Genomic DNA, 15,206 nt, shown 5'->3' on the forward strand with positions numbered 1-15,206 from the left:
AGGCTGCGCTAGGGCCAGAGGTCACTGAGCTTCCTTGAAGAAAAATAATTGGATCAGCTGAAGAGGGGGAGCTAACAGCTGGCTTGGAGGCAGGAGCCGGGGGCATAGGCACTTTAGGACCCAAGGTGGGCTTAGGCAGGAGGCTCCGGGGCTGTGGGCATTCCAGGCAGCCGTGCCTCTGTCTTGTCAGAGAAGTTGCCTGAAGGTAGAGCAGGAGGGGCGTGGTTGCCTCGATCCCCTTCCCTTCTTTTCACCTCCACCCCAGGGGCCTCTTGAAACCACACACCCTGCCTGAGGCATGGCACACCATGCGGTTCTTCCTTTTTTTCACCTAGGCCTGCTTCTAAGAGCTCTAAACTCTGTTTTGCTCACCTCCTCTCTGTCCTGCGGCTAGAAGGGAGGGCCAGTGAGAACCGGTGGCAGGGAGCTCGCAGACTGCAAGCCAGGCTGCCTAACAGAGCGCCCATCTCTGGGCCAGGGCCTGTCTGCCCTGGCATCCTGCACCCAGAGGGTGTGGTGCACAGAGCACTGCTGTGGGCAGGAGGCTGTCACTGAGCCTCTCTGGGCCTTTTTTGTCCCTCCTTCCAGATGGGATCCTGGCCCTGCCCCACCCATGCTATAGTGTAGTTCGGAGGTGGAGCTAATAGAGGTAAAAATAGACTGCAGACCCACAGTGGATGGCTGATGTGTGGCATGGGTGGGGCCGGAGCTGCAGGCCTGGGTGCGGAGCAGAGAGCGGCCGTAATGGGCAGCTGGCAGTGGCTGGCGCCCCAGCCCTGGCTTTCTGATCTGGTGCTAGCTCAGCGCACTGGGGCTCTCATTAGGCCCCCACGGCCTTGCACGCAGGGTCTTCCCAGCCGTCCCAAGAACAGGACGGTGAAAAGACTGATTATGAACCAAGAGCACCTGCCGGGAGCTTAGTAGGGTGTGGGATGTGGGTTTTCAGTGGGCCTTCCCTGAGCAAGCCTCCTCAGCACAGATGCGGTCCCACTCATGTGCTGCCTCATGGGTCTTCCCTTCCTCCGCACACTGCTTATACCTCAGGCCATCCCATGTTTCATTCTGTTTGGAACTCTAGACATCCACCTCCTTGAATATGTCCTGTTCTTGCCACTTGTATTCCTTGTGAACATGGCACAGTGACTGGTGTCCAGTGCATTGGTAGCATGAGTGAGGCTTAATGGGGCCGCAAAGGGTGTACCACGTCCCTGGTCTTGCTCCATCTCAGAGGTGTTCTAAGCGGGAAGCACATGGATGGCAGGGGAGCTTGGGTGCACATCACACCCGAGAATGCTGTTCTTTGCAGGCCTTGGGCGCGCTGAGATGGAGTCTTCCCCTCAACCTGCTGCCTCATGTCCTTGGACCTCTCCCCAGTGTTGATTGGAGCGTTGGGGTGTGTGTGTGTGGGGGTGCTTCCTGAGTGTTGGGGGATTCCAGGTCCCCTCTCTCAGCCTGAACACCTCTAGTTTGCCCTTCTTCTCTACTAGACTTGCCCATCTTTAGAGGGAGAAAGCAAGCAGAGAAAGCTCATTGATTCATTCAACAAACACTGTCAGGTTGCCTTCTAATCAAAGCAGACTGCCTTGACCTGGGGAGGAGACGAGATGAACAAAGCTTGGTCCTTTGTCACAGAGCTCACCGTTCAGGGCAAGTGCCCACATAATAGGGATTTATTGAGAAAGTAGGCAGGGCCCCAAGAAGGGTTCTGTTAAAGGGGGACTAAATTCAGAGGAGGAGAGACCACTGCTAGTGGCGGCAGGGCACATGCACACGTACCCGTGTGAGGCCCAGGCTCGCTGCTGGAGGGCGGGCTCCTGTCCGGGCTGTGGGCTTGGCACACCCCGGCATGGTAGACTCTTCTTGGCAGCGGGGAGGAATCCAAGGCAGTACTCTTGCTGCTATTACTTTACATCAGGAGCACTTAGCTTAAGCAGTAGTTGTGTTCCTGAGCACGTGTCCAAGTGCCAGTCCTATAAATCAGTCCTGTTTTCCGTGTAATTTCTGAGCTGCTTCATCTTCCTGGGGGATGTATGTGAAGTAGGCAGTGGTTTTCTCCAGAGCTGGAGCTGGAGCTTGCTGTGTCTTTCAGCCCACGCTTCCCTCTGAGGAGTTAATGATCTATAAACGAATCATAATGCGAATACTGATAGCATCACCTCCCCTCTGTAAAGTGTTGTATCCCTCCCCCAAATCTTTCTTCCAATTCTATTTAAAGGTACCCAGGGCCGATGGGGGCCTTGCTATATAAAAGCTGCTATTTAAAGGAACTCATTTGTCAGGAATTTAGAATTCCTTTTGTAATGCAGATTAACCCTTCAGGTTAATCCTGTGCCAGTTTGAATGGATTATCTGGATCGCCTGTGTTTCGGCTTCACCTGCCCAGGTCTTGGCTCCCTCCACGTGCAGTGATGGCCAAGCCTGTGTCCCCCACTTGGGTGTTTCCCAAAGTGTGGGCCGCGTAGGTGGCACCTGGATGTCTCTTTTGCCCTTTAATAGTTAGGCATAAGTTTTAATATATATTGGAAAAAATATGACTTGCACATCTTTCCTGTGGTTTCAGATATACTGCTTGGGATGAGGCTGTGCTTTTAAGAAGCCGGTGGTTGTAAAGAACAATATTATATTAAGTAAATAATAGTAGCGGTGATGCGTGAGCGTGACAGAGCTGCAGAGGTGTGGGCTGCGAACAACCAAACTTTGGAAAACACTGCTGGACCCCAAGGGGCCTGCCTGTAGCTTCACACAGCAGGGAGCCCGGAATAGGGAGATCCAGCCCCCAGGAGAGTGGGGCAGCTTCGTCCCTCAGCGGTGGCCCCCGTGCTCTCTGCTCTCTCTTCTGCTGAGGAATAAGCTGAAAGGGACCTCAGCTCTGGGGAGACCCAGCACTGGGGAGAAGTGAGAATGGCTGGGTTGCCTGCATCTTCTCAACTCAGGGAGAGGCCGGCCCGCCGTCCTGGGGCTGGTGCTTGGCACGGACACAGCACCCAGACCCAGTGGCATCCGCTCTGACCAGACCCCCTCGGGTGCTCACTGCAGACTGGTGTGGCCCATGGGCTGAATTCTGCTGTCTGCTCTGTCTGAATCACAGGCGGGGCTGCAGGTTCAGCCCCCACCGTTGTCTCCGAGGAGATCAAGGCTCCTGGAGAGAGTGTCTTGACTTGGCCTGGAGCCAAACCGTTGGAGGCTTTATTTAGCCCCGACAATAGAAGACCAGGCTGGAGCCGGCTGAGCCCTCCTTGCAGAGACTGTTCCCCCCCCCACCCCAGTGACTTGACTGCTTGGATCTGGGGCCTCAAGCTTGACAGGCTTTCAGCCTAGCAGATTGTGTAAGACGCTGGGCACGAACGAGCCCCCCGTGGCTGTGTTTCATAAGCTCTGCTTGGGGAGGAAGTGGGGACGTGTCGCTCAGAAGGCAGCTTCCCGGGCTGCGGGACTGGCAGGCAGTGTGGTGTAGGCTGTGGGGGCCCTGAACTCCAGAACACACCCCCGGGCTTCTGGGGTGTGGGCACCTCTGGAGGGCTCCGGGGGTCCAGAGCGTCTCCCTCACTTGTGCTCCCAGCGCTGGGCACGTGGTGGGGAACGAGTGAATGGACCTTGAGCCCTGGGGTTCCGGGGTTGAGACTGGCTCCCTGAGCGTTGAAGAAACAGTGGGGAATTTCCAGATAATCTTTAACTAGAAACATGTGGGGCCTGAGGAGAGCAAAGCTGGAAGAGGTTTGGGGTGATAACTGTGAACAGGCCACCTGCTGTAAAATGGGCAGCATTTAATTTCCTCTCTTTTGCCATCGCCGCCACGTCCATGCCAGCCAGAAGTCAGCGTGGATGTGGCCCAGAGGGGGGCCTCTCAGGGTGACTGCTTCCTGCCTGTGGGGGAGTTCGCTCAGGATCGGCTCTCAGGTTGGAGTCCCCCGAGGTCAGGTCTTGCTGCCAAGCGCCGCCATCCCAGGGCTGACACAAAGGTCTGTGCCCGGGGCAGGGTGGGAGAAGGCTTGGTAGGGGCTGAGTCACCAGGTCTTCACCCTGGCCCTGTCCAGCCAGCTCTACAGCTAAACCCACATTGTGCCCCCAGCTGACTTCCTTGAGAGGCTGTTGGCCAGGCCCTCTGGCAAATCCCTGGTCAGCAGGGAACAGGAAGGGAATGGGGCACAGGAGGGGGGCCAATTCCCACGTGTCAGGCTGGGGAAACAGCAGTGTTTGTGTGGTGTGCCAGGAGGCCTCCTTGTGTCTAACCTTGACCTTGAGGGGAGCTGCGGGCCTTGCACTCCAAGCTCTGGTCTCGTTCCTCTGTGGGGGTGCCGCCCTCCTTTAAGGCCCATGGCGGGGAGGCAGCCGGCAGTTTCCACGCTCTGTGCCTCAGAAGCGTAATGATAACTCCTTCCAGATTGTGGGATTCCAGGGAGTTAATCCATGGAAAAGGCTAAGATCAGTGCCTGGCACTCCTGAAGCCATCAATAAATAACCATTGTCTTTCCCTAAAGCTTGGCCTCCATACTGGTCTCCTAATGCCACTGAAACAAATTACCACATATTTAGCGGCTTAAAACAATGCAAATTTATTCTCTTACACGCAAGTCTCGAGGGTCAGCAGGGCTGCCTTCCTTCTAGGAGCGCTAGAAAAGAGAACCTGTTTCCTTGCTTTTTCCAGCTTCTAGAGTCTCCCTGCATTTCTTGGCCCATGGCCCCATCCTCTGTCTTCAAAACCAGCAGTGTAGCATCTTTCAGGCTTGTCCTCTCTATCTTCCTGTCCCCAGCCCCCTCTCCTTCTGTGGGCACATGGTTCTTCTCTGTCTCTGACTCTGTAGCCTCCCTCCCATAAGGACCCTGGTGGCTACATAGGTTCCACCTGGCTAATCCCAGGATAATCTCCCCATCGAAAAATCCTTAACTTAATCACATCTGCAGCATCCCTTTGCCACATAAGGTGACACAGTCGCAGGTTTTGGTGGACATCTTTGGCAGGACGTTGTTCTTCTACGACAGGATCAGGTAACATTTCAGAGACTCTGGAGGCAGCAGCCTCGGGCGCAGATCTGCTACCTGGGTTGCTGATGGAAGGCCAGGGGTTAGGTCCCTCACCTGGGGAAAGGGGAGGCAAGCCTGTGAGGACATGCTGGGAGCTCCTCAAGCCTGGGGAGATTTCTCATAGCTTCAGGCCCTCTCCCAGCCTAGGCTAAGGGTGTGCATTTGATGCCCAGAGAGGGAGCTGTTTGAGATTCCAGGTAAGCGTCCGAAACTTGAGAAAGGAACGTGAGAGTGAGGAAATCATCAGAGCAGTGGACAAGCACAGAATTTGGTGTTCCAGGCTCTAGGGGTGGAGGCGGCGGGGGGACTCCCAGCTCTGCCACTTTCTAGCTGTGTGATCCTGGGCTGGTCCCCTCCCTCTTTTTTTTTTTTTTTTTTTTCTTTTTAGGGCCCCACCTGTGGCATATGGAGGTTCCCAGGATAGGGGGTTGAATCAGAGCTGCAGTTACACCACAGCCATAGCAACACAGGATCTGAACCGTGTCGGTGACCTACACCACAGCTCACGGCAACGCCAGACTCTTAACCCACTGAGCAAGGCCAGGGATTGAACCTGTATCCTCATGGATATGAGTCGGGTTCTTAACCTGCTGAGCCACAACAGGAACTCCACCTCCCTCTTTTAAGTCTTATTCGTTGAATGGAAAATTATAGGACAACCCCCCCACCCCTGCAGTGAGGTATTTGAGAGGTGGATGAGCCTAACTAAAAGTGGAAAGAACTTACAAGGCTTAAGACGCATCAGGTGCCCACACGTTAGGGGCGTCACGTGGTCCTAGACTCGGGGGTGTCCAGAAGAGTGTCATGCAGGTGCTTCAGAAGCCCTACTAGATCACTGGGCTGTTACAAGATAGGGCTCGTGTCAGGTGCGAGGGGCGGTGCCACAGGCCAGAGGCTTCAGCTGTGCCTTCAGGAGAGGCGGGATTTGGAGGGAGCGCGGGCCCACCTGGGAGGAATGTGGTCAGCAGTAGGGATGGTGAGACCCCAAATGCAGAGGCTGGGGCACTTGTGGCCATTTGGGAGCACAGGGACCTGCGGCTGCTGGGGAGACGGGACGTGTAGGGAGAGGCACCCGGAGCCACTGAAGGTGTTTAAGAATAAGCTGGACCCCCGTTACAGTCGAGAGTCATGTGTATATTGACGTGGTTTTTGTTCTTGAACGTCTTTCTTTCCCACTAGATTTTAAGCCGTGTGAGAGGAGGGCTATTGGATGCTTGTTTCCCACTGAATCTACAGGGTCTGGGAGACATTTGTTGAATGAATACATACATGAGGGAAATAACCTCCTTGGATCCCCCAGTAATTACATTTTGCCGTATTAAGTCTTTGACAAGCCTCAGGTGTAGCGTGGCATTCTGGGAAGATGGATCTGGCTCTGGTGAGCGGAGCAGAGGCAGAGGGCAGTTGGAATCCGGTGGGGAGTGGGGTGCCCTCGGGACCCCAGCAGAGAGGAGAGGGCGGAGCCGAGGGAAGAGTCCTTCTCAGAGATCAGCAGGCGCTCTTGGCAGGGTTTGAGGCCTACATGTGGCAGGGGGGAAGGAGACAGCAGGAACAGGAGCCTAGGCTTGACCTGGGGATCTAAGGTGACAAGAAGGATTATCCATCTTTTCACTCAGGAAAGGTTTGCAGGCACGTTCTCTGGGGCAGGCACTGTGCAGGTTGGTGGCCATTCCAGGCTCAGTGGGGTATGATCTCTGAGAGGAGAAGCAATTCCAGAGGCGGGAGGAGGCCTGTGGGGTCTGTGCCTTACTCGGTGAGGCAGTCAGGAAATGCTGGGGTTGGGGGGACAGGGGAAGGGTGGAGGGCTGCAGCCAGGACCCTCCATCGTGGGATGGAGCTCCCAAGGACAGGAAGATAGAGTCCGAGGTGTAGCTGGAAGGCCACTCGGCCGGGGTCCCCTGGCCACACCTCCATCCCGTCCTCTTGTCTCAGTTTAGACAGCACTTCCCTGGCCCCTGCTGTGCCTTCCCATGGCCTATGCCCTGCCTCAGACATGACTGATTTCCCTTCTCAGCTGTCTGTGTCCCACATGAAACCGCCCCACGCATGAGGTCGGATGCTCTTCCTCTTGCTCACTATTGTAAGGCTGACCAGGTGGATGGGTATCTGATAAGGAAAGGTCGGGGCGGGGCGGGGGGAGGATGGGAGAGAAATAAAGCAAAAGCCATTAGCACCAGGAGTGTGGAGGATTGTCTTTTATATTTCTGTACTTTCCAAATTTTCTGTGGTAAGTATTTGGCTTTTATCCCCTGCAAAAGTGTTAAAGAAGAGAAAAAGGAGTTCCCGTCGTGGCGCAGTGGTTAACGAATCCGACTAGGAACCATGAGGTTGCGGGTTCGGTCCCTGCCCTTGCTCAGTGGGTTAACGATCCGGCGTTGCCGTGAGCTGTGGTGTAGGCTGCAGACACGGCTCGGATCCCGCGTTGCTGTGGCTCTGGCGTAGGCCGGTGGCTACAGCTCCGATTCGACCCCTAGCCTGGGAACCTCCATATGCTGCGGGAGCGGCCCAAGAAATAGCAACAACAACAACAACAACAACAAAAAGACAAAAGACAAAAAAAAAAAAAAAAAAAAAAAAAGAAGAGAAAAAAAGGCAAGATAACAGGTCCTTCAGGATTTCGGCCTCCTTTCTCATGAGCTGTGGGTTTTTGGTCTTTTCCAGGTGGAAGCAGGGAAAGGCCTGGAGATGAGGAAGCTGGTTCTCTCGGGCTTCCTGGCCAGTGAAGAGATCTACATTAACCAGCTGGAAGCTCTTCTGCTGGTGAGTTTATGCCCCGGGACCTTCATGCTCGAAAGCTGCTTTTGTAGTTGCAGAGGGAGGGGGACCAGGACCAGTCCTTCCCAGGGATGGAGGGACCGGCAGGGTCTGTGGTACTTACCTGCCTATGGCTTGCTGTCGGGGAGCCACGGTCATTGACAGAAAAGGCCTGTGCCTCTCAGCCCCAACTCCCCATTACCTGCCCTGGGAAAGGGTGAAAAAGCAGGGCCTGCTTGGTGCTGGCAAACACTCCATCCCTGCTCCCTCCGTGGTGCAGGCAGTCCTAATGGATCACAGTACTCTGTCCAGGCCGGGGTCCTAGCCGCCTCCTCCTGCTGGTGCTCTGGGCAGTCTCTACCAATCAGTCAGGTTGAGACTTCTTTGTCGTCGCTGGTCCAAGTCCTTCCTCCTCCCTGGAATAGTGAACCATCCCGATCCTCTGTGGCAGGAAGCGTGAGGCGGAGGCCGGTCTGTGTTGTCCTGAGAAGCGCAGGAACTCTGAGGCATTAGATAGACCGCAACCCTCTGGGACCGTGCGTCCGTCTCTTCTCCAAGGTGGAGGTGTTGTTGCAAGAATCGGACTGGGAGGGGGGGAAAAATGTTCCAAAGGTAAAGGTACCAAAGCTGCCATCGTGGCTTAGTGGTTAACAAACCTGACTAGGAACCATGAGGATGTGGGTTCGATCCCTGGCCTTGCTCAGTGGGTTAAGGATCCTGCATTGCCGTGAGCTGTGGTGTAGGTCGCAGACGCAGCTTGGATCCTGTGTTGCTGTGACTCTGGCTGTGGTGTAGGCCGGTGGCTACAGCTCCGATTAGACCCCTAGCCTAGAACCTCCATATGCTGCAGGTGCAGCCCTAAAAAAAAAAAGGTAAAAATACCACACACATGTAAGATGTTTTTGCCTTTGAAGAGAGTGTGTATGAGGTGCATCTGGATATTATGCAGAGTGATCGTGGCGTGTGAAGTTCCCTTCTCTGGGTGTTTTGCAGTCTGAGGCATAAGACGATATCAGAAAAAGGAATCAGAAATTTAGATGTAGATCAGTAGAAACTCATTCTTACAAGAATTATAAGATGTACATTTCTACACTTGCTGTGAAATAAGGTATTGTCACCTGGTGTCCCAGGAAACTTGGTGTTTGTTACCCAGGAGTGAGTATGCAGATGTTTAGCTGCTTTGGATCACCCTGGGCTGAGTTGGCGGTCCATCTCACTGAGAGTTTGTTGGTCTGCACAGGTCATGTTTTTCAAGGGAGGGACAATTGGCAGGTTGATAAGGACTCTGATCTGGGGCCAGAACTAGGGCAAGATGACGCTGCCATTAAGAGTAGACTTACTGAGAGTTCCCCTTGTGGCGCAGTAGTTAACAAATCCAACTAGGAACCATGAGGTTGTGGGTTTGATCCCTGTCCTTGCTCAGTGGGTTAAGGATCCGGCGTTACCATGAGCTGTGGTGTAGGTTGCAGACTCGGCTTGGATCCGGTGTTGCCATGGCTCTGGTGTAGGCCGAGGCTACAGCTTTGATTTGACTCCTAGCCTGGGAACCTCCATATGCTGCGGGAAGCGGCCCTAGAAAAGGCAAAAAGACAAAAAAAAAAAAAAAAAAAGAAGTAGACTTATTGGGGAGTTCCCGTTGTGGCGCACCAGAAACAAATACAACTAGGAATCATGAGGTTGCGGGTTTGATCCCTGGCCTTGATCAGTGGGTTAAGAACCCATCATTGTTGTGAGCTGTGGTGTAGGTTGCAGACTCGGCGCAGATCCCATGTTGCTGTGGCTGTGGCGTGGGCTGGCAGATGTAGCTCTGATTAGATCCCTAGCCTGGGAACCTCCATATGCCTTGGATGGGGCCCTAAGAAGCAAAAAAAAAAAAAAAAAAAAAAGGGAGACTTACTGGCCTGTCTTTCAAACTGTGCATCTCAACCACTAGTGGGTTCTGCAATCATCAAAGCGGGGTGAACCAGCATTTTAAAACCAATGAGAAAGAACGTGTCTGCGTGCATCACACGTAACAGGAGTGAGTATGGATTCATGCAACTTTTGGCTTATATGGATAGATATGTATGTGTATGTATGTACTGGGCCACATACTTTCTTATATGTGTTGTGGGTTTTAAAAACCACTGGCTTGGAGTTCCCACTGTGGCTCAGCAGGTTAAGGACCTAACATTGTCTCCGTGAGGATGCGGGTTCGATCCCTGGCCTTGTCTAGTGGGTTAAGGTTCCAGCATTGCCATGTGCTGCAGCGTAGGTTGCAGATGCAGCTCGGAGCCAGTGTTGCTGTGGCTGTGGTGTAGACCTCAGTTGCAGCTCCAATTCGACCCCCGATCCGGGAACTTCCATATGCTATAGGAGCAGCTGTAAAAAAAACCAGTAACAAAAACAAAAAACCACTGGCTTTGGGCATGACCTCCTTGAACCTCCATTTTCTCATCCGAAGATGAGAATAATGCCATTACCTTCTCTTTCTCTTCTTCGTGTGGCTGAGATGATCAGGTGATCCATTGGGGGCCCTCGAACAGTGCCAGGTACTCAGACACTCAAGTATCAGCTGAAGGAAGGAGGGCAGGCAGCTGAAGTACACCGTATACTATGAATCGCTGTCCCCAAACAAAGGGGCACGGCTGTCACCGCGAAAAGGATGCATATTAGAAAGAAATTCAGACAAAGGAGCCAGACTGCCCAGTTTTGGGTCCCTGTTTGGCTGCTTTACTAGCTCTAGACCTTTAGCCGGTGAACGAACCTTTCTTTGAGCCTCACTTTCTCCATCTGCAAACCAGGTACTAATATTAGTACTCTCTCCATGGGGTTGCTGTGAGGGTTGAGTGAGTTTGTACCAGAAGCTCTAAGAGCCTGAGTGTTAGCTGATACAATTATTCTCTCCACTTCTGGGAGAGAATGCAGGTTAGGGCCTGTTTGTTTCTATCCACACGCATTCCCTGAAGAAAGGGGAGGTGCCTGTTCTCACTGGAAGCAGGCCCCTCTTAGATTCCAGCCTGGCTCTCTTCTGTCATTGGGCCCAGTTTGAGTTTCCGTCTGTCTGGGTAAAGATAACACCGGATTTAGGGGCCAAGACACTCCCTCCCCGCCTGCCTTTCCAACGGCTCAAGCCTTCCAGACAAAAACAGTGGGGCTGGGGCCCCCAGTCCTGAGGCAACCCTGGTGGGTCCCTCCTCTCCCCCTCCTGTCCATCCAGGACCCCTGGCAGGTTCTTTCTTGAGCTGAGGCAAGAGTAGGAGGGACTGGCTGGAGGGCTCCAGGGAGAGGGGGCAGACCTCCTCGGCCACAGTCTCAGATGATAAGCCTAGAGATAAGGAATTCGACCTCCTTGAATGGCGGGCTCTCCCCAGGTACCCCGAGGCCAAGCCCTTTGCTCCTTGGGGTGACGTAACAAAGGGGCCCAGAGAAGAAAACCTGGCTGCCCGGCTCGCCTCCTCCTCACCCCTCCCCCGTTCCCGCAGCTCGGCTCTTGAGTGTGTGTTTTAACACTTCCTGCTATGCAAACGGCTGGGTGTGTGTACCCAGGCCTGTGGACACACACAGGTGCAGAGAGTCACACAGGAGCCTCTGTTCCTGCTGGCTTGCTGGCAGGTGTGGGAACCTTCCACACCCTCCAGGATCCTGCTGGGCTCAGATCACAAGGGGAGAGGGTTGGGAGCCTGGGCTGAGGCGGGGGTGAAGGAAGGGAGACGGACCCAAGGCTGCATCTGGCTGCCTTTGCCCGTGGCTCCTTCCAGCACCCAGGCCCCAGGATGCGGCCCCCCACCCCTCCCCGTCCCCCCAGGCCACAGCCTCCCAGCCATTGGGATATAGGAGGTGGTAGAGGAAGTGGGCCTTGTTTCTTTCCTCTGTTTCGAAAGGCAAGTTGCTGGGGGACAGAGCAGACAGACGACAGTGTGAAGTCACGCAATGAATTCGAACCCACCTGGCCCATCTTCCTCTGGAGGAGCCTGTTATGGGACCTCCAGAGCCGGGCCTTGTCCTCTGCCCTGGGCCACTGGGAGGAGGAAGGGCAGACGGGTGTGTCGCGCTTTGTCGGAAGAGCGGAGCTGGATTGGAGCTCTGTGTGGGCTCCCAGGCCTATATGTGGGACCTCACCAGATAAAAATAACTGCCTTCAAGGGTCTCAGGCCAGCCAAGGGCATGCACCCAGCACTTTCCCTTCCTCCAAAGGCCCCCTACCTTGTCCTGAGAACTGTGTGATGCCTGGAGCACAGGCCCTGTCCATGTGACCGGGCCCTGGCGAGCGCGGCTTCCCCTTTTGCAGCCGGTGGGAGCTGAGGAGGAAGCAGAGCAGTGGTGTCCTGTCTGTGCGTGGGTTTGAGTGCTTTCCCAGCAGCTTCTGAGAAATCCTGACACACACACCCCCGGCCGCCTCCACCAGGACTGTTCTCCTATTTCCTTTAATTTCCCCCCCCCGGTGGGGGAGGGGTTGTACCCTGGCAGGGACAGGGCCTCTGTGGCCACTTGGACCCTCCCCTGGACCTGGAGAGATCAAGGTAAAAAGGATAAATTAGCCCATGCTGGGGGCCGGCTGTGTGTCCTCCCCGGAGTGCTGGGAGCCGTGAGCCCAGTGAGGGGCCCACCCAGGGTTGCGAGGACACTGGTTTCCTCTCTGTCCCCCCGCTGGCAGGCTCACCCAGGCCCCGCCCCTCCACCTGCTCAGATCTTCCCTCTCCCATCCCCTCCTCTGTGCCGCTCTCTCCAGGCTGCACCAGCACGACCTTGGGACCAGTTGGTTGATATTTACGGTCCACGTTGAGTAATAGCTCTATCTTGCTTTGTCCACTAAATTGTTTCGTTTGTGTTGGTCCAGTTACCCAAATAGATTATAGCATTCTCCAGAACAAGGAGCATGAGTCATAAAAATAATCTCCTGAAGAGAAAATTAGACCCCGGCATTCCCCTGCTTCAGTCCCTCAGGGAAAGCCGGGTCACTGCATGGGCTTCGCAGCCGCATTCCTTCCCCTGTGCGATCTGGCTCTGCTCACCCCTCCAGCCCCCTGCCCGCGGCACAGGCTCACCGGCTTCCTTCCGGCTCCTCCTCTCCCTCCCCCAGCCATGCCCGCCTTGGGACCAGGAATACTGTCCCCTTTGTCCCATGCTCCCATTTCAGGTCAGTGTCCCCTTCTTGGAGAAGCTGTCCTTCAGCAGGACGACCCCGTCTTATTTCCTTCATTGCACTTTTGGGCCGTCATGTGTGTGATTGTTTCCTGGTGTTCTGTCTGGCTCCCCTCCCAGATGCACGGCTCCACAGGGGCAGTGATCAGTGAATCCCTGAATACCTCCCACCCCCGCTCTGGCCTCGAGTTAGGCACTCGGTCCATTATTTGTGGGGTGAATAGTAATAATAGTAGCAGCTAACATGTATCGATTGCCTTCTGTGTGCCAGGTACATATTCAATATTTTATATAAATTACGGTTTTTGATCTTCCCATCAGTGTTCTTAGGAAGGTAATGTTATCCCAGATTTACAAATAACGCTGCTGAGGCCCAGAGATGCTAAGTGATTTGCCCACAGCTATGAAGTGGCAGAATTGGGACTCTGGCCCACACTGCCTGGCCTGCACCAGGTGGAATCCCATCCTGCTTCCCAAGCAAAGGGCTGGACATTAAGGCCTCATTGATTCCAGCACCAAGAAGGTCAGAAGGAGAGCTTCGTCTTTTTCCCTGCCTTCATCATTGCATCGGAACTTTTTATTTTCATTTTTTTTGGCCATGACCATGGCGTGCAAAAGTTCCCCAGCCAGGGACTGAACCTGCACCACAGCAGTGACAACGCTGGATTGTTCATTGCCAAGCCACCAGGCAATTCCCACATCTGAACTTTTTAGAGCTGGGAGGATGAGGGAGCCAGAACTCAGAGTGTTGTCTGGGCTTTTGAGTAGAGGGGCCTTCCTTGTGGATGGACATGGGCTCTGCCACAGTGAGAGTGAGGCAACGGGAGGCTAGAGCGAAGCTTGGCTGGGCGGTTCGGCTGTTGCAGCCAGCTCCAGCTGGTGGTTATCTCAGAAGGAGCCGGCATTAACTTGGGTCTCCCTCGGTGCAGGTGTTCGCTGTAGCCCAGCACTGAGTCGCCCGTTCTCTGCTAGGATGCTTCGCCTGTCAGAAGACTCACTATCTAAACCCCCGAGACATGGGGAAACAGCTCCAGTGAGCCCATACCTGTCCCTACTCTCTTCTGCTCCTGGGTCTCCAAAATGACCCAGACTAAGTCACAGGCCTCTTTCCTACACAGTAGATGAAGAACACCAACCGTGTCTGACTCAGGCTTCTCTCGCCCAGGAAAATACTCCCCCCGCCCCCTGTGACTTCTCTCTGGGGCAGGTTTCCAGACTCTCCCCTGGGGGCCTTTGGAGTACAATCTGGGCATCTTTGGGGCTTTAGGAAGGTCAGCCATGGCGGAGCTCCTTATCCTTCAGTGTCATTTTTTTGTTTGTTTCAACAATGAATTTTTCCTTTTTATGGCCGCACCTGCAGCATACACAAGTTCCTGGGCTTAGGGGTCCAGTCAGAACTGCATCTGCGGTCTTTGCCGTGGTCACAGCAACAGCAGATCTGGGTTGCATCCGTGCACTACAATGCAGCTTGCAGCAACGCCAGATCCTTAACCCTCTGAGCAAGGTCAGGGATTGAACACGCATCCTCACAGAGACAACTCGAGTCCTTAACCCACTGAGCTACAATGGGAACTCCTTGACTGTGAGTTTTAATAGCTCTTTTCCCTTGATTATAAAATGAATATTTACTCATTGGAGGTGATTTAGAAAATAGAGAAATCACACTGAAGACACAAGTCTCATTATCCTTTAATGCTGGGCTTTAAGGAGATGGCTTCAGCTCCCAGCAGGTGTTGGGGATGGTACTGAGTTTCTGTCACCTCACCCTCTCCAGCTGCAGGCCTTGGAGCATCTTAGTGAGGACAAGAGATGATAGCTAGGTTTCATCTTGCTGGTCAACCTTGCCATTGAGAAAGAGTCTGAGGCTCCAACCAGGCTCAGCGAGAAAGATCCTTGTGATCGTTTAGCAATATCTGCCACAGGCATAGGAGGTTTGCACAGTGTGTGTGTGCCTCCTGCTCACCCTCTCTGGAATAAATGATGGGAACTTAAAATATCAGTGCAGCTGAGGCTGGTTTGGCTCCCTTAGAAATTCTACCCCCAAGTCCTAGAATCATATTCTGTTTCTTGAAAGGGAACAGCTGAGGGGTTGAGTTCCCAGCCAACCCTCCTTCCCCCCCTGAAGTGGGACAAGGGAGTTTATGACTCAGAGCATCAGGCCATTTTGGAAGAAAACTCTGGATCCTGTTAAACCATCAAGCAAACCCAGTGCAGGCCGAGAGCCAGGGGCCCCTCGGGGGACACGGGGTGGGATAAATCTGTTCTGAAACCACCCCGTGGGCCCAACTGGACCACTGAACCAGCCC

The 15,206-nt window shown here is 54.1% G+C and overlaps 1 protein-coding gene across 5 annotated transcripts in view; it reads left to right on the top strand.

Annotated features, from left to right (window-relative positions):
- Positions 1-15,206, top strand: part of ABR (active BCR-related) — a 185,980-nt gene that overhangs the window by 103,345 nt on the left and 67,429 nt on the right. For 4 of the 5 annotated variants that reach the window (XM_021066125.1, XM_021066122.1, XM_021066120.1 and 1 more), the window contains 1 exon segment: positions 7,684-7,782. In XM_021066125.1, the coding sequence (XP_020921784.1) occupies positions 7,684-7,782 (99 nt within the window). 5 annotated transcript variants of the gene reach the window in all.

Source organism: Sus scrofa, chromosome 12 (genome assembly GCF_000003025.6).
Source record: "Sus scrofa isolate TJ Tabasco breed Duroc chromosome 12, Sscrofa11.1, whole genome shotgun sequence".
In the NCBI taxonomy this organism is placed as follows: Eukaryota; Metazoa; Chordata; class Mammalia; order Artiodactyla; family Suidae; genus Sus; species Sus scrofa.